At 31.8% G+C, this 20,328-nt stretch overlaps 1 protein-coding gene across 1 annotated transcript; it reads left to right on the top strand.

Moving 5' to 3' along the window:
- Positions 1-8,438: 8,438 nt before the first annotated feature.
- Positions 8,439-18,526, top strand: LOC134719758 (epidermal differentiation-specific protein-like). The gene is made up of 9 exons (XM_063582718.1): positions 8,439-8,486; positions 10,277-10,299; positions 11,386-11,507; positions 11,885-12,011; positions 12,460-12,599; positions 15,911-16,049; positions 16,746-16,953; positions 17,654-17,813; positions 18,151-18,526. Exons 2-9 carry the CDS (start codon positions 10,288-10,290, stop codon positions 18,317-18,319), a joined length of 1,077 nt encoding a protein of 358 aa, XP_063438788.1. The 5' UTR covers positions 8,439-8,486; positions 10,277-10,287; the 3' UTR covers positions 18,320-18,526.
- The last annotated feature ends 1,802 nt before the right edge of the window (positions 18,527-20,328 follow it).

Below are 20,328 nucleotides of genomic sequence, written 5' to 3'. Positions count from 1 at the left end.
CATACCACACTGCAAAAGAAATTGTAATTAAAAACTGATCTTGTTAATTAAAACTTTTCCTGATATTCATGAATTATTTCACACTGGACATTAAGCAAGAAGAAATCCTCATAGTTATTATTCTTTTTTTCTAAAAAGCCTTCCGGAGAGATGAAATTGCTAAAAATTGAAATGTTTGTCACTGGACATTCAACATAAGCATACAAGCCTATAGGAAATTTGCAATTCGTTGAACTTTTTAAAATCGTGGTTCACCTATTTCCAAGACTTTAATGAAAACTGGTATCCTACAAATAATATTGAATCAACATTATCCAGTTTAAGATTATACACTGTCCTAACTAGGGACTATATTTTGGTATATGATCAGGTATGAGGTACATGTATAAAACGGAAAGACAAATGTTATTCTTTTTTATTTTTAACAATCTTCCGGGGAGATGAAATTGGTGAAAATTGAAATGTTTGTCACTGGACATAAAGCAATAAAAAAATCCACATAGTTATTGTTTTTGTTTTTAACAGTCTTTCGGAGACATGAAATTGCTGAAAATTGAAATGTTTGCCACTGGACATAAAGCAATCAAAAATCCCCATAGTTATTGTTTTTATTTTTTATAACAGCTTTCTGGAAAGATGAAGGTGCTTAAAATTGAAATGTATGCCAATGGACATCAAACATTGAAAAATCATCATAGTTATTATTTTTTTTAAATAGCCTTCCGGAGAGATGAAAATATTGAAAATTGATTATGACTTGGACAAGAAACAAACAAGTAGAACCCCGTCCACCGTCTTCAGCTGGACCCAAGTCAATAATACATCAGTAGAACAAACCTTGTCAGAAGCGGAAGAAATAACGATACTAAGGGAAAACACGTATGAATTTAAATGGAACAGAGGAACGAAAGTACCAGGTAAAATTTCAAAAATGATTTATTTGATCTTTAATAAATTCAAACTTTAAGATTTATTAACACCATTTTCTATCAATAGCACACCATTTTTCAATATCCTTAATATATTTGTTTTTCTGTTTTTCTGTATTCTTTATTTTTGTCCATGATTTTGAAATTTTTAAACCCCATCCATACCTTCATATATGAATTAGTAGGTTTAATTGTCATTGACATCGGCATACGTATACCCCTTTATATCTGCAATATATAGGAACATACTCTTATTCGCTCTGGTAATACCCATGTGAAATCAGTTCAGAACCTCAAATAGCACATTTAAAATTACCCTACCAATTTTGTCCTGCAATCACAATGATATCTGCTAGTGTAAATGTTTTCTCATTAACTAAACAATTAATTCCATTATCACTGAACTAGTATACATATTTTTTAAGGGGCCAGCTGAAGAACGCCATAGGGTGCGGGAGTTTCTCGCTACATTGAAGACACATAGGTGGACTTCGGCTGTTGTCTGCTCTATGGTCGGGTTGTTGTCGCTTTGACACATTCCACAACTCCTTTCCCAATTGGCCGTTTCAGTATCTAAAGGAGTCTGGGTAATTTCATTGTTCGTACCCCAAAATGAAAATAACTTCACGACATTAACTAAACAACTAATTCCATTATCACTGAACTAGTATACATATTTTTAAGGGGCCAACTGAAGGACGCCACCGGGTGCGTGAGTTTCTCGCTACATTGAAGACCCATTGGTGGCATTCGGCTGTTGTCTGCTCTATGGTCGGGTTGTTGTCGTTTTGACACATTCCACATTTCCTTTCCCAATCAAAAAATATTTGGGCAGAATCAATTTGCGCCAATTGCAGTTTTGAAAAGGTATTAATTGCGCCACCCTCTTTTATTTTGATGATATCAGTTGCGCCAATAAATGAAATGAAATAGCGCCACATTTACCTGTTAATATTTTTTACCTATATCATACCTGTACATGTTTTACCTATATCAAGACAAAACAAGAAAAATACTTTATGAAAGTCTCACCACTTGTTACATATAAAATATACAGCTTTTTAAAACACAAGATAACAACAAGAGCCACTCTATAAAGAGTTTCGAGATACTATAAAACAATTTTTCTTAAACTTTATAATTATATATGATTATAATGTAAATACAAGTCAACTATCACGAGTATAAAATACATTTTCGCTTTATGAAAATTTCACAGCAGATTTTAGCAGTATACAATACCACATTTTCATTTGTAAAAAGACTGATATAATTATTTCATTATCAGTCTCCAGAAATTAGAACGTCAAATTTTGAGATCTGCAAGCATAAGAAAAGCAACCAATATGTTTTCAGAGCGACCTTCAAAAACAATAAATTCAGAGATCTTCAAAATTGAAGAAGAAAAATTAGAAAAGAAAGATTTAAAATATGTGCGTCAGTCTATGTATAGAGAGAGAAGAAAACTGCGTCCGGCTTAACCTAAAAATCAAGCAGAATTTCAGAATATTGGATGATATTGGTGTTGTTACAAACAAAGATGATGACTTTGTATTGTGTAACGATCAACAAAGCGGGATAATTTTATAAGGATGCGAGGCTTTTTTCTGTGTACAATGTAAGAGGAATTTTTTGCTGATGGTACCTAGTCAATCATTTAGTTGTTATATAAAAATAAATAAAATTGGCGCAATTAGAGGATTATTTTATTGGCGCAAATGATACCTATAGTTTTGAAAATTATGTGGCGCAAAAGAAGTATTGACGCAATTAAGTTGTGGCGCAAATGAGTCACTTTTTGGCGCAAAAATGTATCGCCCAAATAGGGCATTTAAAATGTCACAATATCTCATTACAGCAACAATGACAGCTAATGTTGGTATTCCGTTAATTGGTAAAAAAGAAGTCAGTGTTAGTCCTGATATGTCTGTTAGTGTTGGGAGTGATCTAGGAACAAAAACAACAAAACGTGAAAAGTGGGTTGTAAAGTATCCATCTAAGATTCCATCATATTCGACGTATGTATAATGTAATGAAGTGTAAATTTGGATATTATTGTGAGTTTTTTTTTATTATTAATGAGAATAATATGATTATGTGAATTAAAAACTAACATCGTGATTTTTTATAATTTTTTAAAGATGCATATTTTCCTGAAACTGCAATGATTAAGCTTACATTGTTTTTCATTTGTTAAAAATCACAATAATTTTAAATCATTTTTCATTTTACTTAATAAAAAGATCTGAACACATCAGCACAGTTCTGTACATAAACAGTGCCAGTATATACTATACTGTGTATGCCCTGCCTGAACATTGAAAAGATAGTTCGAGTGGGACATCTGTGCACCATGGACACATTCTTGTTTTTTAAATATTGTTTTATACGGTATCATAGACTGTTTTTGACTTGAATAATGATTGCAAAAATTAAAACTGATATATTACTATGTGAGTAGTAGATCTCACTCATGCGCAGCTCTTTTTTAAACATAAAATATATTTAAACAGTTCAATGATTCTACAAATGAAAAACAAAAAAAGGACGAAAGATACCAAAGGGACAGTCAAACTCATAAATCGAAAATAAACTGACAACGACATGGCTAAAAACGAAAAAGACAAACAGACAAACAATTATTATAGTACACAACATCGAAAACTAAAGAATAGGCAACACGAACTCAACCAAAAATAGTAATTGTTGTATGAAACTGATATTCTTTTATTTAGTTGTAGATTAACAATGACAACAAAAGTTACCCAAGGAACTGTCAATGTACCATCCACCGCTACACTGTATTTTGGTGAAGGCAAACAGCGTACGATAACAGACAAGGGTGTGTTTTATGGATGCCAGCACTTTGATTTTCATACTGAATTTAACGAAACGAAATTACCAAATCCATCATAACAATCCGTAGTTATATTTGTATTACAAATGTATAGCAAACTATCTTGTCTTTCCGTTTTATACCTCATACCTGATCATATACTAAAATATAGTCCCTTGTTATGACAGTTTATAATCTTGAACTGAATACTGTGGATTTAATAGTATTTGTAGGATACCAATTTTCATTAAATTCTTGGAAATAGGTGAACCACGATTTTAAAATGTTCAACGAATTGTACATTTCCTATTGGATTGTACATTGTATGCTGACTTTGGAAAAACTACGAATTTGATTATCTCCAAACATGCAAGTATTTCGTAATCTAAGAAAACTGATACCCCTAAACAATGAATCAAGAATTAATGTCTGACAATAAAATGGTAATGTATGTTTTTTGTCATTTTTATACGTATTCAATGAATATGTTAGTCGCATGTACCTAACACAACTGCAAGTAAGCAGTAATGTATATTAATTTTTTATTTATATGAATCTTTACAAAATGTATATCAATCTAATAAGCATAATCATAAGTAATAAATACTTAAGTATTTTGTATAAAAATAAGAACATGAGTGATAAATGAGACTACGATTAACCTGAGATAGATGCTAGCAACTGTACAGACATCACCAATCGTCACATGACCACTGGCAACACGACCGGTGCCACATATCAGGATCTGCCTACCCTTCCTGACCACCTGAGATCACCCCTAGTTTTTAGTGGGGTTCGGGTTGCTTATTCTTTAGTTTTCTATGTTGTGTCATGTGTACTTTTGTTTGTCTGTTGGTTTGTTTTTTTCATTTTTCAACCATTGCGTTGTCAGTTTATTTTGAATTAATGAGTTTGACTGTCCCTCTGGTATCTTTCGTCCCTCTTTTATCATTACAAAATGTAAAAAAACAACAAAAAAACAAGAAAACTAACAAAGGATTTAAAACAAAAAATGACGAAATTCAAACAAGATAACCATAAGCCAAAGAATACATAGTAATATCAAAGGTATGATACTTATAATGTAATACTCCAGAAGCGCGTTTCATGTACATAAGACTCAGCAATGACACCTCAGATCAAAATAGTTGAGAGTTAAAACACTGAATTATATGTATACTGGTTTCTGACTTTGGACTGGCACATACATGGCAGTGTTAATCATATTCATGAGCGCTTAACCATACCCTTACTTTGATAGTGGTGTGATAGCGCAACATTTGAACACAAATTATAACAATCAGATGCAATTAAATGACGCCAAAAACAAATGTGAGTATAACCTAACAAAAGTGTTACAAAACAAAATATCAATTAAACAAACTACACTCCGAACAACATATAAAACAATGGTGAATTTAAATGAATAGACAAAGTGTAACATGCCATTAGACATAATAGATAAAAACGTCAGGCAATAGGCAAATGGATCCATTATTACCTTTTATTCATTGATTACAATTACATGAAGTTATCCATTTTCCGGATAGATGGTGTTTAGAAATGTTAAATTATAATTTCCAACGGTTCGATAGTATAGTAATTACTGTACTAACGGTACTAGTGAATACTATTGATACGGGTACTTCTTATGTACACGTATATGTATACATATCACGTGATACTGATTTTTAGCGGGAATATTTTCCCTTGTTGGTCACTTCTTGCCAAGTATCAGACTGGACAATAGTGAAACAAATTTCATTTTCAATTGAATTGTTATTCTAATTTGTATTTGACATGGATTTATATTTTACAAAAAAGTAACTTGATTTATTACTTATTCCATATAGTATATTTATTCAGATATATACAGTCCAAGTGTAACTTTCGAGACGGTCTGCCAAGCATTTGGGTTTAGACACAGGTTTACCATATTTTCCACTTTATTTAAAATGTAGTCTTTTGACTGCAGTTTAATTGGAGTTTTAACCGGGTCAACTCGTTTTTGATAGTTTTTTCTGGCCGGCAGATGACAGCGCCCATATTTTTTAACAAAATTTACTAGTTTTTTCTATTGTCTTCTTTAATGAAAGTTTATTGGTAGTGCATTGATACTTATGATTCATGTATATTTATGGCACGCGGGAACCACATAATTGAGATAATCACAATTTATCGGTGATAATGATAGATTATCGGTGACCAGTACAGTTGTACGGCGTAAAGTATACTTTACGGTGGTAAATGCATTTACGAAATTATCGTCGACAATCTATCATTATCGATCATAAATGCATTAACAGTCGTCAATCTATAATAAAGGAACGCGGGAACCACATTATTTAAGAATTGAATGCCTCTTTTTGAAAATTTATTGGGTGGTAAAAGCGTTGACCGAAGTACATTTTGTATGAAGCGCGAAAGCGCTACATTCTAAAAATGTACGCACGGTCAACGCTTTTACAACCTTATAAAGTTTCAAAAAGAAGCATTCAATACTTATAATTACATTTTTTAGTTAGGATCGTGAAAACACGTATGTATCCAGTTTTATTTAAATCACCTGTGCACTTTATTGTGGGACCTCGTGTCATCATGCATGATAAATGTTATTGTCTGATGCAATTGTTTACGGAATAACATGTGATGTGCAGTTAGCCAATCAGAATAACGTATTATAATGAAACTTACATCTAATGTAATTATTGGATGATAACAGTTTATAACGGGCGATTCGTAAATGCATTTATGGTATCATGTGGTAGTTGAAATTATCCAGTGCAATCATTTTGTGTCCAACTGTGTCTTTAAAACATATCAAATGTTATGTCCACTGTCAGTTGCTCCGTAGTCGGTTAGGTCACGCTTTTTTTTTAAACTTTAGCCTCCCATTTGTGTATATCTATTATATTTATTTCAATAAAATATGGGGTCCACCAGTATTACTGGGCTATCGGCTATATAAATAGTATTTTAGTATTTATTAATATGCATAGAAATAGTATTTAGTAAAGTTGATACTTATGATTTTTCAGGTATGAAGCTCTGGATGAAAATGTCTATATATGTATTCATTATTTTTTGTATGCCATTCGTCACTAGTCTATGCTTATTTTCGAATAATGAGAAAAACTATAAACCGAAAGTCCCTAAGTTAAAAGCACACTCGAAATCTAAAACACAAAATACAAATGGTTTACAGGTGTGATATTCCTGACTTGCTAGAGGCATTTTCTTAATTAGAAAATGGTGGATTAACCCTGGTAATATAGCTATATAAACCTCATCTAAACGGTATTTTTTTTGGCATATTTAAAGTCATAAGAAATCTCAAATTAAAAAAAATATGCATATGTTTTTTATAACTAAATGGATAGTTTTCATTAAACAACTTATGTACATATACTTTTTTTCTGAGGAAAATTCTTTTATGTGTCCACATTTAGAACAAGTTTACTTATTTGTAATTGCTTGCTTCCAGGAAGCAATTCGCCGACATATTTTCCGTATGCATAGTGACCCGAGCGTAACCCTCCTCGTAAAAATCCGGTGACCACAATACGCATGGATCTATCATTGAAATAAACAAATATCTGATTATACATGTTAAACACGTGCTCAATACCCATGCTTTTTGTGATTTGTTTATTATAAGGTGACAATCGGTAAAACTCGGCTTCAAAACACGGCATTTTATGAACATATTTGTTAAATCATAACAAACAGAGAGGGAAAAAAATGACGTTTATAGGATATATTTGCGAAAATAATGAAAAAATCGTGCACAGAGGACTAAGTTTATGATGTATACATGCATTGGTTCAAGAATTGAACAAACATTATTTTTCACCACTCACTCGTTTCATTTAAGAATTGAATGCTTCTTTTTGTAAATTTATTGGTGTGTAAAAGCGTTGACCGAAGTACATTTTGTATGAAGCGCGAAAGCGCTACATTCTAAAAATGTACGCACGGTCAACGCTTTTATATAAAACCGTATAAAGTTACAAAAAGGAGCATTCAATACTTATAATTACATTTTTTAGCTAGAATCATGAAAACACGATTTGTATCCAGTTTTATTTAATTCACATGTACACTTTATTGTAGGACCTCGTGTCATCATGCATGATAAATTTTATTGTCTAATGCAATTGTTTACAGAATAACATGTGATGTGCAGTTAGCCAATCAGAATAACGTATTATAATGAAACATACATCTAATGTAATTATATGACTTTAAACTTTATTTATTCGAGCGTCATTGATGAATTTTTTGTAGTCTGGAGTACGGATTATAATCATTGTATCTATGATAAGTTTATTTATCAGATTTAAAAAAATGGTCTTTATAAGTGTCGTCATAGCGGCTGAAAAATAAACAATATTGGTTCCCCAAACATTGTTGCAAAACATTACAACAATTATTTCAGATTTACACATCACTGTTTACAATTATTTACAAATATTGATGTTGTAGTGTATACAATATATAGTTATATTAACCCAGTTACATACCCGTGGAGAAATGATTTATTTCTTCAACACAGATCCGGTATCATTACAAAAATATTTGCATATAATTATTAAATACTGCTGCTCTTTCAAGTGCAATATTTACTTTTGCGTTGCTGTAGCGTTTCTCATTAATAAATATAAAAATATAAAAGGCAGTAGGGCTCGCAGAAAAGTGTAGTTAATCTTTCGAAAACGCATGTAAGTACAATAGAATGGATTTTTTTCTTCAAAATATCGTTTTGTAGTCTTGAATTTACACGTTGAACTTGTAATTCTCTACAAATTATCATAAGACATATTAAACATAATTAAGTTTAATATATGTTCTATTGTCGGATATGTCTCCGAAGCCAAATCTCCATGACAACAGATTAGCGTCTGCTGTTATGCGTATCTGTATTTTATTTAAAATGTAACAATTGGAAAAGAAACATATTAGTTTAATTACAGTGAAGGTACATATTTGGTATGTAAAGGTATAAGGCCACAAAAACATGTCGCGAGTTTGATAAAACGAACTCATATTGTATCGGACAGCCAATTCGCGATAATGAAAGTAAAACTTAAGTAGAGGAGTGTCGCTTTCGGTTATAACACCACTTGAATTGAAACTACATCTCTATGGAATGACACATGTCATTAATACGAGGTGTTGTTTCTTTTTTGGAGTGGAGGCTATATGTTTTAGTTTGTTTTATTTGACCCCATTTTATGCTATAAGGATTATTCGAGTATGGGAAACTATGGTGTAAACATGATTGTGAGATTTATTCGATCGACCCTTTATAAAAACTAATTCTTGTTTGAATGAAATGAAAAAAGTAAAATAACAATAATACTGATCTCCAAGGAAAATCCAAAACGGCAAATTACTTAACAAATGGAAACATCAAAATGTTAAACACGTAAAACGAAAGATGAACAACTCTCATATTCTGGACTTAGCACACATGTATTTACGTATGTATAAAACGGCGAACCAAAACAATTTGCCCCAAATATGTAATGACAGTTTTATCATAAAGAAACAACAATGTAGCAGAATACTTCCGATTAAAGATGAAAAAAATCATATTAGGAAACTCTTTTCTAATTACTATGTAGGTAATGAAAAGTTTTCATTTCTTTCCTACATATCAATGATTTTGTCTGGTATTTAACTGTGAACTTTATAACATTCAAGTTATCATTTTCTAACGTAATATACTGAATCGATATGTTAATTTGTTTTGCTACACAATTATGTGATGATAACTTACTATATTAAATAGTATATGATTGTTCATTTAATTTTTTTAATGTCAGCAATAAATATATAACCAGTCAGAGAATGATATTAATCGTAACGTATGAAACCATTACTATTTTGTCGGTGTCATCCATTCGTTTGATTTGTTTAAGCTTTTGTTTTTACCATTTGCATAAGGACCTCCTTTTTGAATTTTCCTCGAAGTCCAGTATTTTTGTGATTTTATTTTTTGTATAAAAAATGAAAAGTTTTTCGGTTAGTACTGGCTGGTTATTGAGGAAAAACGAATCTTTAATTCATCCTCACTTATAATCATGACATCAGCTGATTGCCAGACACGATTACACTCAAAACTTATTAAGTATATCTCTTTAAATTGTTATTTAAATTGTTATACATCCATCTTTAGCCGTATTTGTCACAAATTTTGGAATCTGAAGTCCTCAATGCTCTTCAACTTTGTACTTGTTTGGCTTAAAAACTATTTTGATCTGAGCGTCACTGATGAGTCTTATGTAGACGAAACGCGCTTCTGGCGTATTGAATAATAAGCCTGGTACCTTTGATAACTATTATCGATTGACTTTAGATCTTATTTTACTCTTTGATTACTTAATATCTATATGCACTTATTTTTATTTTGAAAGACTTATTCTGATCGTTTCATTTGCTTATCATATACTTATTGGTTCCTATGGTTCGATTATAATTCCACAATTGCAATTATTTATTTTTTTAGACGCTGTAAAAATGGAACCAAAGGTGAATATGAATATTTGTTATATTAAATAAAAATAAGCAATTTTACATGCTGTAAGGGACACGTAAATGAAAAACATTGCTTGTGTTATACAATTTTGTTTTCAAATTAAAATGCCTTTGCATTGTGTTTAACTATTAGTGCGTGCATGAATTCTATATATAACTGATGGATGAAATTATTGACATGTTCATTATATGGTTGAAAAAGGATAAAAAAAAAGATAAAATAAATGCACATTTTATATCATTAGATTATCGTTAATCATCTCAACGAGATTGATTTTCTCGCTTGAGCTGCCGGTACGGCGAAAGCGAGAAAAGCAATCGAGTTGAGATGACCAATGATGATTGTTTATCGCTATTTTACCTATGACGACGTTGTTAATTTTATGATTACGGGCACGTGTGTCCTTAGTTTCTAGCGATAATTTTCATATCATTCGATTCTGCTGAGAAAGAAAATTATCAGTCAGCAAGATCAAAGAAAAATTTCGTAAAACAGCGATAATTTCATATACAGGGTTGGAGTTTAAAGACAATAATTCCACATACAAATTTATGTAGTTTAGAAAGTTCAGGTCCTTAGCCGATGAACGTGTATTGCGTTTTGTGGGATTCATAGATGAGAGGGGAGAAAGTTATTAGAAGGACATCCAAACTCATAATGGCTAAGAACGAAAAATACATAGACAAACAATAGTACACAAAATACAACATAGAAAAAGACGTAGCAACACGAACCCCACCAAACACGGTGAGTGATATAATGAGCTCCGGAAGGGTAGGTACTCGTCGTGTTGCTGGATCTGGATTTACTGGATGCACTATTTAAGTGCAAAATTATGTTTTCAAGTCGTGTGTTGATCATCATTGTAGATACTTTTGAGAATAATTTGAATGTTGGTATGAATGCTGAACAAGTAACGAGTCGCCGGATAATGTAGATGCGACACAATACTAGTATTCCATTGTGAAAGGATCCTTTTTTTTAAATTTCGAAATTCAAACGTTAAAATGAGAAACGCGATGTTTGCACTTAGTTAGCACTCCATTGTTGACTTTTACATTGTTTTTAATTCATTGTAGATAACTCTTTACAAAAACAAGAAATTTGGAGGACGAAGCAAAGAATTTACAAAATCATGTCCAGATTTGCTTGATGCTGGCTTCGATGATATGACGTCAAGTGTTAAATGCGAAAGAGGGGTGTATGTTTAACTATTAAATTATGTATTAGTTATACATATATAATTTTATTTACAGACGCCAAATTGCAATTTAATTACGATGACTAAGTGAATCAGAGAATAACTGAAGTTAACTTTCAAATACAAATTAAATTTGTCAAGTGTATTACATTTAATAGTAACACTCAATTAATATAAATCAGACATGTATTTCTTAAAAACAATACAAATTTTTCATTGAAACTATATAAACATTGATGAACTTTTGCTATTGAACAAGAATTTGCTTGTATATGTTTTTATAGCTAAAATATAAAAAAAAATTAGAAAGTCTGGTGTAGGTATTCCACTTATGTATACAATTTCGATTAATCTTCTGTTTTATTTTAATATTGAAGGTGGATACTATATCAGCTTAAGAACTTTAAAGGACGTATATGTGTCATAGAAGAAGGGGAAGTTTACGAAAAGTTCACAAAGTATTTCCAAGATCGAGCTTCATCTTTAAAATTGCTAGATGACAACGTATGTATACTAAGTACTGTTTAATATAACTGAAACATAGTTTCGAATTACTACGATTGATTACCAAGAACTGTACGGGTGCCATATGTGACGCTGGATCTGCCTTACCTTCTGGAGCAAATGAGATCAACCCAAGTTTGTTTGGGGGGTAGAGGTTGACAAGTCTTTAGATTTCTATGTTGTGTTATGTTAGCCTTTTTTTATATTTTAGCAATGGTGTTGTTATAAATGTGAAGTTGTGATATGATTGCCACAAGAAGATAACCCTCCACTAGAGACCAAATAAAAGAGAAATAAAGATATAGGTACAAAAAATGTACAAAAAAAGAATACAGAAAAAAAAGCAAAAATATAAAGAATAGAGCATAATGGGATGCTGAATTATAAGAAATTATAATACGCTAAATAAAACCTCATATAAGATATGTGATCGAAGATTTATTTTTAGGACTTCACTGAAGAGCCAGAGTGTACAGTCTATGCTGATGTTTTTAACGGGAGGTCTTTGACATTCACTGATGATATTGAGAACCTCAAATGGTACAAATTTGATAACAAAATGTCATCAATTGAGGTGAAAAGTGGCGCGTAAGTATCTGTTCTACTCTTAGTAATTGATACATCAGGCCATCGTGTTTTTGCGCCATGGGTTTTTTTTAACATATTTTTTGGTGTTCATAGTGATTAAGAATATATCACAAAGCTGACTGTTGTACCATAATTTTTGACGTTTCATCTATTATATGTCTATTCGTTTTTTTCACACATTGTTTTAATGTTAATGGAATTGAAAACGACTGTGAATGAATGAATGATCTTTATTCTCATAAACCAAATACATAGTTACAGAGAAGATATTACAATAATATATATAACATTTACACAAATGATAAATAAACACATAGTTGTATTAACCAGGAGGATAGACTTTCACAGAAATAGATTTAATAAATGTACAAAGTTTCTCAAGCTCAACAATATTTTGAGTTGAACATACTTGTTTGAATTTGATAACATTTATATTGTTATTACAATAATATGGTAAGTATTTGCATCTTTCATCTTTGAAATAATTACATGACATGATATAATGGTATTCATCACCAATGTCAGCTGAGGCGCAAAGGTGGCACAATCTTTTAGATCTTGGGATGTTGCGCCACCTTCCCGTCTCAATGGGTAAACGGTTATTCCCACATCTAAATTTACATAAGGTTATTAATAAATTAAATGGTAGTACTGATAAATAGTGTTCAAATTTAAAAACATTTTTGTACAATCTATAACACAGCCCCTTGGGCGAATTATTCATTTCTGTTGACCATTCTTGAATGAACTGATCTCTTAATCTTTGCTAAACACTCAATACAACCCAACGTTTCTCAAATAAGTTGTGGCTTTGCCATATATTTGACATTCCACAGTCATCAAAAATTTTCTTTACATATAATATCCATTTACTATCATAACCATAGTTATTGAGATTTACATATAAATGCTTTTATAATAAACATGATAGTTTGCTCTCTTTCCCTTCTTGTAAACGACACCAGAAATTAATCATACGTGACTTGACGGTAACTGAAATCGGGTATCTTCCCAATTCCCCATAGACCATAAAATTTGGGGTTGAATTTTTTAACCTCAATATGTGTTTGCAAAAACGCAAATGAACTCTCTCAAGAATATCTAAATTTTTAAATCCCCATATCTCACACCCATAAGTAAGTATAGGAACAATAGCCTTATCAAACATATCGAGTTGGCACTCGATCGACAAGTTATTTAATCTGGATTTTTTTATTACAGCATACATTGCTTTAATCGCCTGGTCACGTAGATATTTTCTGGTGGAAAGAAATGAGCCATTTCTAGAAAAAATAATACCAAGATATGTATAGCTACTGACTATCTCAATTTCATTTCCATCTATATTAAATAACAAATTTCTAGGTATTCAACCTTTTGAAAATATCATAATTTTCGTTTTATTTATATTTATTTTCAATTTCTGAATTCCTTCATTTTTAGAATTTTCTAAAAATTCTTGTAAATCGTTTAGATACAAGGAGAAAAGTAAAAAGGTTTTCCCCTTGTCTAACTCCTGTTTCACAGGCAAAGACATCAGAAACTACTGAATTATGAGCAATTCTAGATTTGACATCATCATACATATTTTTTATAATTCTTAGAAATTTTCCGTTCACATGGTTTCGTATCAGTTTAAAATAATGAGTTTCTATGAATAAAATCAAAAGCTTTTTCGAAGTCGACAAATACACAAAATAATTTCTTCTTTTTCACCCGTAATAATTCAAATAAAGCATATAATGAAAAAAACATGATCTGTTGTGGAGTAACCTTGCCGGAAACCTGCTAGGTTTTCATTTAAGATGTTATAATTTTCAACAAAATCCCCAAGTCTGTCGTTAAGAATTGACGTGAAAACTTTCCCTAGTGACATGACAAAAGTGTAATCGGCCTATAATTTTCTTTTAAACTCAAAATTTCGACTTTTTCTAAACTCGAAATTTCGATTTCTTTTAAACTCAAAATTTCGACTTATTTAAAACTTACAAGATTCGACTTTTACTTGAATATTTATACGTTTGCGATTACCACATCCACAGTCATTTATATCAGCAAGGTGGAGAGCCATATACATCATAAACTTCATAAGCATATTGTAATAAACTAAACCATTTTAAAGAGGTTATTTTAGACAGAAAATCTTGTTCTTGCCGAAGAATAAATGAAATATGTTTCACGTTCAAATACATTTTTTAAGTCTGGACTCCAGATATGTGTATCAAGACAACCCCGCTATTCCGACACAACTATATTACGACATACTTTTATTCAACAGTCTAATATATAAAGACAAGGGTTAATAGTTGTGTTATAAGAATGCACACTTCCAAAACTAGAAAAAACTGAGCAGCACATTGGTCGTCCTGAATATGCGTGGCTTTTTTGGCTACTTGATTTACAATTGTTTAAACAAGGCAAAGTCAGTGACTTGCTACTGGGATACCAAACAGGCCTTTAAAACTGTGATTCTAAATGTCCTGAGATCTGACGATCCTATGACAGTGTCGTAGAAACTAAAACATGGAATATGGGGGGGGGGGGGGTTCTGACAACATGCATGTTCTTTACGAATTATTTCTTCAATATTAAATGTTACTCCATATCTTAATTAAAGAACAAATATAAATTGCCAAAATGTGTGGATGACGCTTTAATAATTTGCATCCATGTCTACTCCTTCTAAAATTGTAATAACTGTGTTTGAATACTAACATCAAAGTTTTAAAAGTACTTACAAAAAGTCAAAATTTCGAGATTTCAACAGTGGTTTTGAAATCGAAGTCGAAATTTCGATTTAAAAAAAGTCGAAATTTTGAGTTTACAAAATGTCGAAATTTTGAGTTAAAAATGAGTTGAAATTTCAAGTGTAAATTAAGTTGAAATTTATAGAAATTTCGAGTTTTAAATAAATCGAAATTCCGAGTTTCAAAAAAGTCAAAATTTAGACTTTTCAAAAAGTCGAAATTACAAGATTTTAGAAAGTCAAAATTTCAAGTTTAAGTCAAAATTTCGGGATTTGAAAAGTCCAAATTTCAAGTTAAAGTCAAAATTTCGAGATTTGAAAAGTCAAAATTTCGACTTTGAAAAAAAAATTCACTGCCAATTTTTTGTTTTCTATGTCCCTAATACGCTTTCGTAACTATGATATTACATTGGTAAAGAATAAACATATCGTTCATGAAGTTATTCTCTTCATCGGAGTGCGAATTTTATTTGCATAACCTCTTGGAGAATTTTACGTATATGCAATTGAATCCTATGTACATAAATGATTGTAGTGTATAGATAATTGTTTTCTTTTGCACTAGATGGGTTGGATATCAACATCCAAACTATGGTGGAGATCAAAGTCTGTTTCTGAAGGGGAAGTATGTATCTTCTAATAAACCAAATGAGGAAGGCGGATTTAAGAATGACAGGATTTCGTCATTTAGCAAGATAATGTTGGTAAATATAAGACTAGATTCGTTTTATTTTATCACAATTCTTTATTTGATCTCTCGTTTCTACGCCGAATTGTTTTTTTAAAGCACGAATATTGCAGACAACAGAACGACCAAACGTAAAAATTCGTAAAGACAAACACAAATCGGTACACATAAAAAATAAATTTTGAGAAACGCGAGCTTAATAAAATGTATTCCTTCCAACAAATATAGTGGTATCGTCGTGTCAACAGTTAACAATATCATTTGATTCTTTGTTAACTTCAGCATTACATAGTGTCACATATAACAAAAGAGAATAATTATTATGGAGCCAGCATATGACCGCCATCGGGTCCTGTGGTTTCTTTTGCTACGTTGAATTCTCATTATTGCGTGGGGATGTTTTCAACTCTTTGGTCAGGTTATTGTTATCTTGACACATTTTCCCGTTTTCATTCTCAATTCTATCTAATACTGAGTATACATCTCATCACATCTTTGTTGGAAAGACTTATAACTCATTTCTCTATTCCTACGTATACTTGGTGCTATCATAACTGTCATTAATATCTTAATAGCAGTCATTTGCAGGTTCAGTCCATCATTTTCGAAACAAGAAAATGTCTATACCATGTCGAATTAATTTCATATCATAAGGGACTTTTCGTGTTCAATTTTCCTTCTAGTTCGGTAAATTTTTTTTTCATCGTTAAAGAAACCAGCCACTGGAGTTAATATGAAGTTGCTACAGATTGACTATGACTTAGACAGAGCAGATATTATTAGGACTCCCACGTCTGTCTTCAGCTGGACTCAAGTCAATAATACATCAGTAGAACAGACGGTGACAAAGACAGACGAAATAACCATAACAAGAGAAGATACGTATGAATTTAGATGGGACAGAGCAGCTAAAATATCAAGTAAGATATACTAGTAAGCTAAATTGGAAAAATAAATACTGTGAACCAACTTATTTTCACTGATACTTTATTTTTGGTTTAGCCCTTTCTAGTCAGCTTCGCTACGATTAAATTTTGCGATTTTCTTATTCATTTAATGAAGTTTAAGGAAAGATCGAAATTACACATATTCGCGTTATTATGCCCCACCTACGATAGTAGATGGGCATCATGTTTTCTGGTTTGTGCGTTCGTTCGTTCGCTCGCTAGTCCGCGCGCGTTTGTCTGTTCAGTCGTCCTTTCTTTCGTTCGTCCGTTCGTCTGTCTCGCTTCAGGTTAAAGTTTTTGGTCAAGGTAGTTTTTGATGAAGTTGAAGTCCAATTAACATGAGACTTAATAAACATGTTCCCTATGATATAATCTTTTTAGTTGCACTGCCAAATTTTATTGTTCACTGAACATAGAAAAAGATATTGCTAGTGGGGCATCCGTGTACTATGGACACATTCTTGTTTTTCTGATTGTGAACGTTACGAATATAAATCGCTCGCCGGAAAAACAGTTGGTTTACAATATACTTTTTTGAACTTTTATACAAGTGGTGAGATTCGAAAAAAACTATTGAACAAGAACTATAAAGTAAATGTGTCGTTTCCCTTTTATTTCGAAAAAAAAATGTTACAAAGAAATAACAACTCTATCATTAAAACGCTCATTTCAGCAACAATGAAAGGAAATGTTGGAATTCCATTAGTTGGCGAAACAGAAGTCAGTATTAGCGCTGAAATGTCTGTTAGTATGGGACGGACTACAGGAACAAAAAAGTCAAAAACTGACAAATGGATTGCAGAGTATCCTTCAAAAATTCCCCGGTATTCCACGTATGTATAATTCAATAAAATGTAGATAAACCGAGTGTCTGGCGAAAATACAAAATTCCAATCCTGGTGTGATGACTTTATTCGGATGAAATTGATAATTTGATATGAAATTGTAGCGTTATGGTTACTGTTTTTAGAACCGAACAGCATAACTCAACATCATTCTCTCTGTGACTAGCTGTCAAAAGAGAAAATGTTTACCAAAAAAATAAGTAATCATCATTTTGGTATTGGTTCAAAGTGAATATCTATCTAAATGCTCAATTTTAGTCAGTTAGACTTTACCTGCTAAACAAATAGTTGTGTATTAAATTGATACTATGTTCTATAATTGCAGAGTTACGGTAACATCAAAATTAACCCAAGGAAATATCAACATTCCATTCACTGCCGTACTGTATTATGGAGATGACACAGAGCGCACAATAACAGAAAAGGGAGTGTTTTATGGATGCCAGTACTTTGATTTTCATACTGAATTCAACGAATCAAAAGTGCCAACTTAAACATTCCATATCTTTGTACTTTTACAAAGAGTGATAAGAAAGGGGATTGAGCTTCATAACTGTATACTTTTTGCATAAGATTATGCGCAGAAATAAGTAGATTTTCTTTTTAAATATGTGAAATACAACCTTTCCAATGTAATATATTTTTATATTCTTAATTTTGGTATTTTATGTGTTTCTTTGCTTATATTTTATTTTATGTTTGACCAGTGTGGATATAATTTACAAATAAAACTATATATTCATTTGTTTTGTCTATTATTGTACTCAGCAAGTACACACAAGTATCAACAACATATACAACTAGAGGCTCCGAAGAGCTGGTGTCGCTCATCCAATTCTACTTTGGTTTTGGAAATCAAGAAAAAATTGATAAAAATCATAACAGATACCTTATAATGATTAAGGTTAAACTTGGTTTAATATGGGGCCCGTTATTTATTCAAAAGCAGAAGGCTTTTGGAATGTTTACAGAAATTGTTTTTCGTTCATTTTTTACATAAATGAGGCAATTTGAATTGTTTTACATTGTCTTATCGGGGCCTTTTACAGCTGACTATGCGGTATGGGCTTTGCTCATTGTTGAAGGCTGTACGGTGACCTATAGTTGTTTCTGTTTGTGTCATTTTGGTCTTTTGTGGATAGTTGTCTCATTGGCAATCATACCATATCTTCTTTTTTATATTCATTGAAATTGTAGAAAATGACTTGAATGGAAACTAGCAAATCAGCTATAAAGTAATAATACTTGGTCACAATCAAAAGAATCATTCATACCATATTTTGTTTCAATCCATTAAGCGGTATCGAGAAGAAGACATTTATGTATTTCTCATATGATTCTTTGTTAAACTAAGTCCCCCGTTTGCAGCCATCTTGGTGAATGGATTTGCTACAAAGCAACACCACATGGTCAGCACCTTTAAAGTAACAGTCATGCCATGTTTATTCCTTTTTAAAAGAATACTTTTGAATGTATTTCAAAAAGGTTCCTTAGTTAAACTGAGTTCCCTGCTGACGGCCATCTTGAATAATTGATTGGCTACAAAGAAACAAAACTTGGTCAGCATCCTAATAGGAACATTTTTGTTATTATTTATGTCATTCCATTCAGTTGCTACCTAAAAGAAGACATTATTTATGTATTGTCTATAGGGGCCTATGTTTAACGAAGTCTCCCGCTGGTGGCCATCTTGGATGAAGGATCGCCTACACAATTACAACACTTGGTCAGCACTTCAGTTAGAACAATCATGTCATGTTTTATTTTTTCCATTTAGTTGTTTCTCTAGTATGTAATTCTCATAAGATCCTTTGTTAAACTGAGTACATGTGTACTCCGTTGCAGTCATCTTGGATGATGGATCATCTACAAAGTAACAACAATTGGTCAGCACCTCATAAGGAACATTCATGTTATGTTTGGTTTCATTCCATTCCGAGGTTCTTTAGATGAAGCTCAAAATGAAAAAAATTAAAGACGACGGACGCCAACTGGCAAGTGATGAGAAATGCGGCATCTCAGAAAACAGGAGCGATGAGAGATTGGTCTACAATAACATTAGTTTCCCACAAAAGGGGGCCCGGATCATTATACGTGCACCACACAAAAAGGAAACGAATTCATAATAAGTATATAATATGATGACGAACATATCAGAACGTTGTTGGATCCGCTTTCCTCAGTGACCATAACTCTTTAATAAATGGAGCCGCAAACCGCATAACTGACGGACATGAAAGACATACAAGTGCATTTGATTTATCCAGTATATCCATCTCGATCATCTATATTTTTCTTTTAAATGATAATTCAAGGTTCACTATCACATATATATATATTTGCGCACCATAATCTTATTTTGAATGATAGTTTTCCCGAAATTCCTGGATTCCAATCACAGTCAAGCCGGCTATGTAGATAGAGAAAAAAATATTTACAAGTCTTACATATCTTGTTTTTCGTTCATTTTTTACATAAATGAGGCAATTTGAATTGTTTTACA

The sequence above is a fragment of the Mytilus trossulus genome, chromosome 5 (assembly GCF_036588685.1).
Source record: "Mytilus trossulus isolate FHL-02 chromosome 5, PNRI_Mtr1.1.1.hap1, whole genome shotgun sequence".
Taxonomy (NCBI): Eukaryota; Metazoa; Mollusca; class Bivalvia; order Mytilida; family Mytilidae; genus Mytilus; species Mytilus trossulus.
The sequence above is the reverse complement of the archived record's forward strand: the minus strand, read 5'-3'. Positions and strand labels throughout refer to the sequence as shown.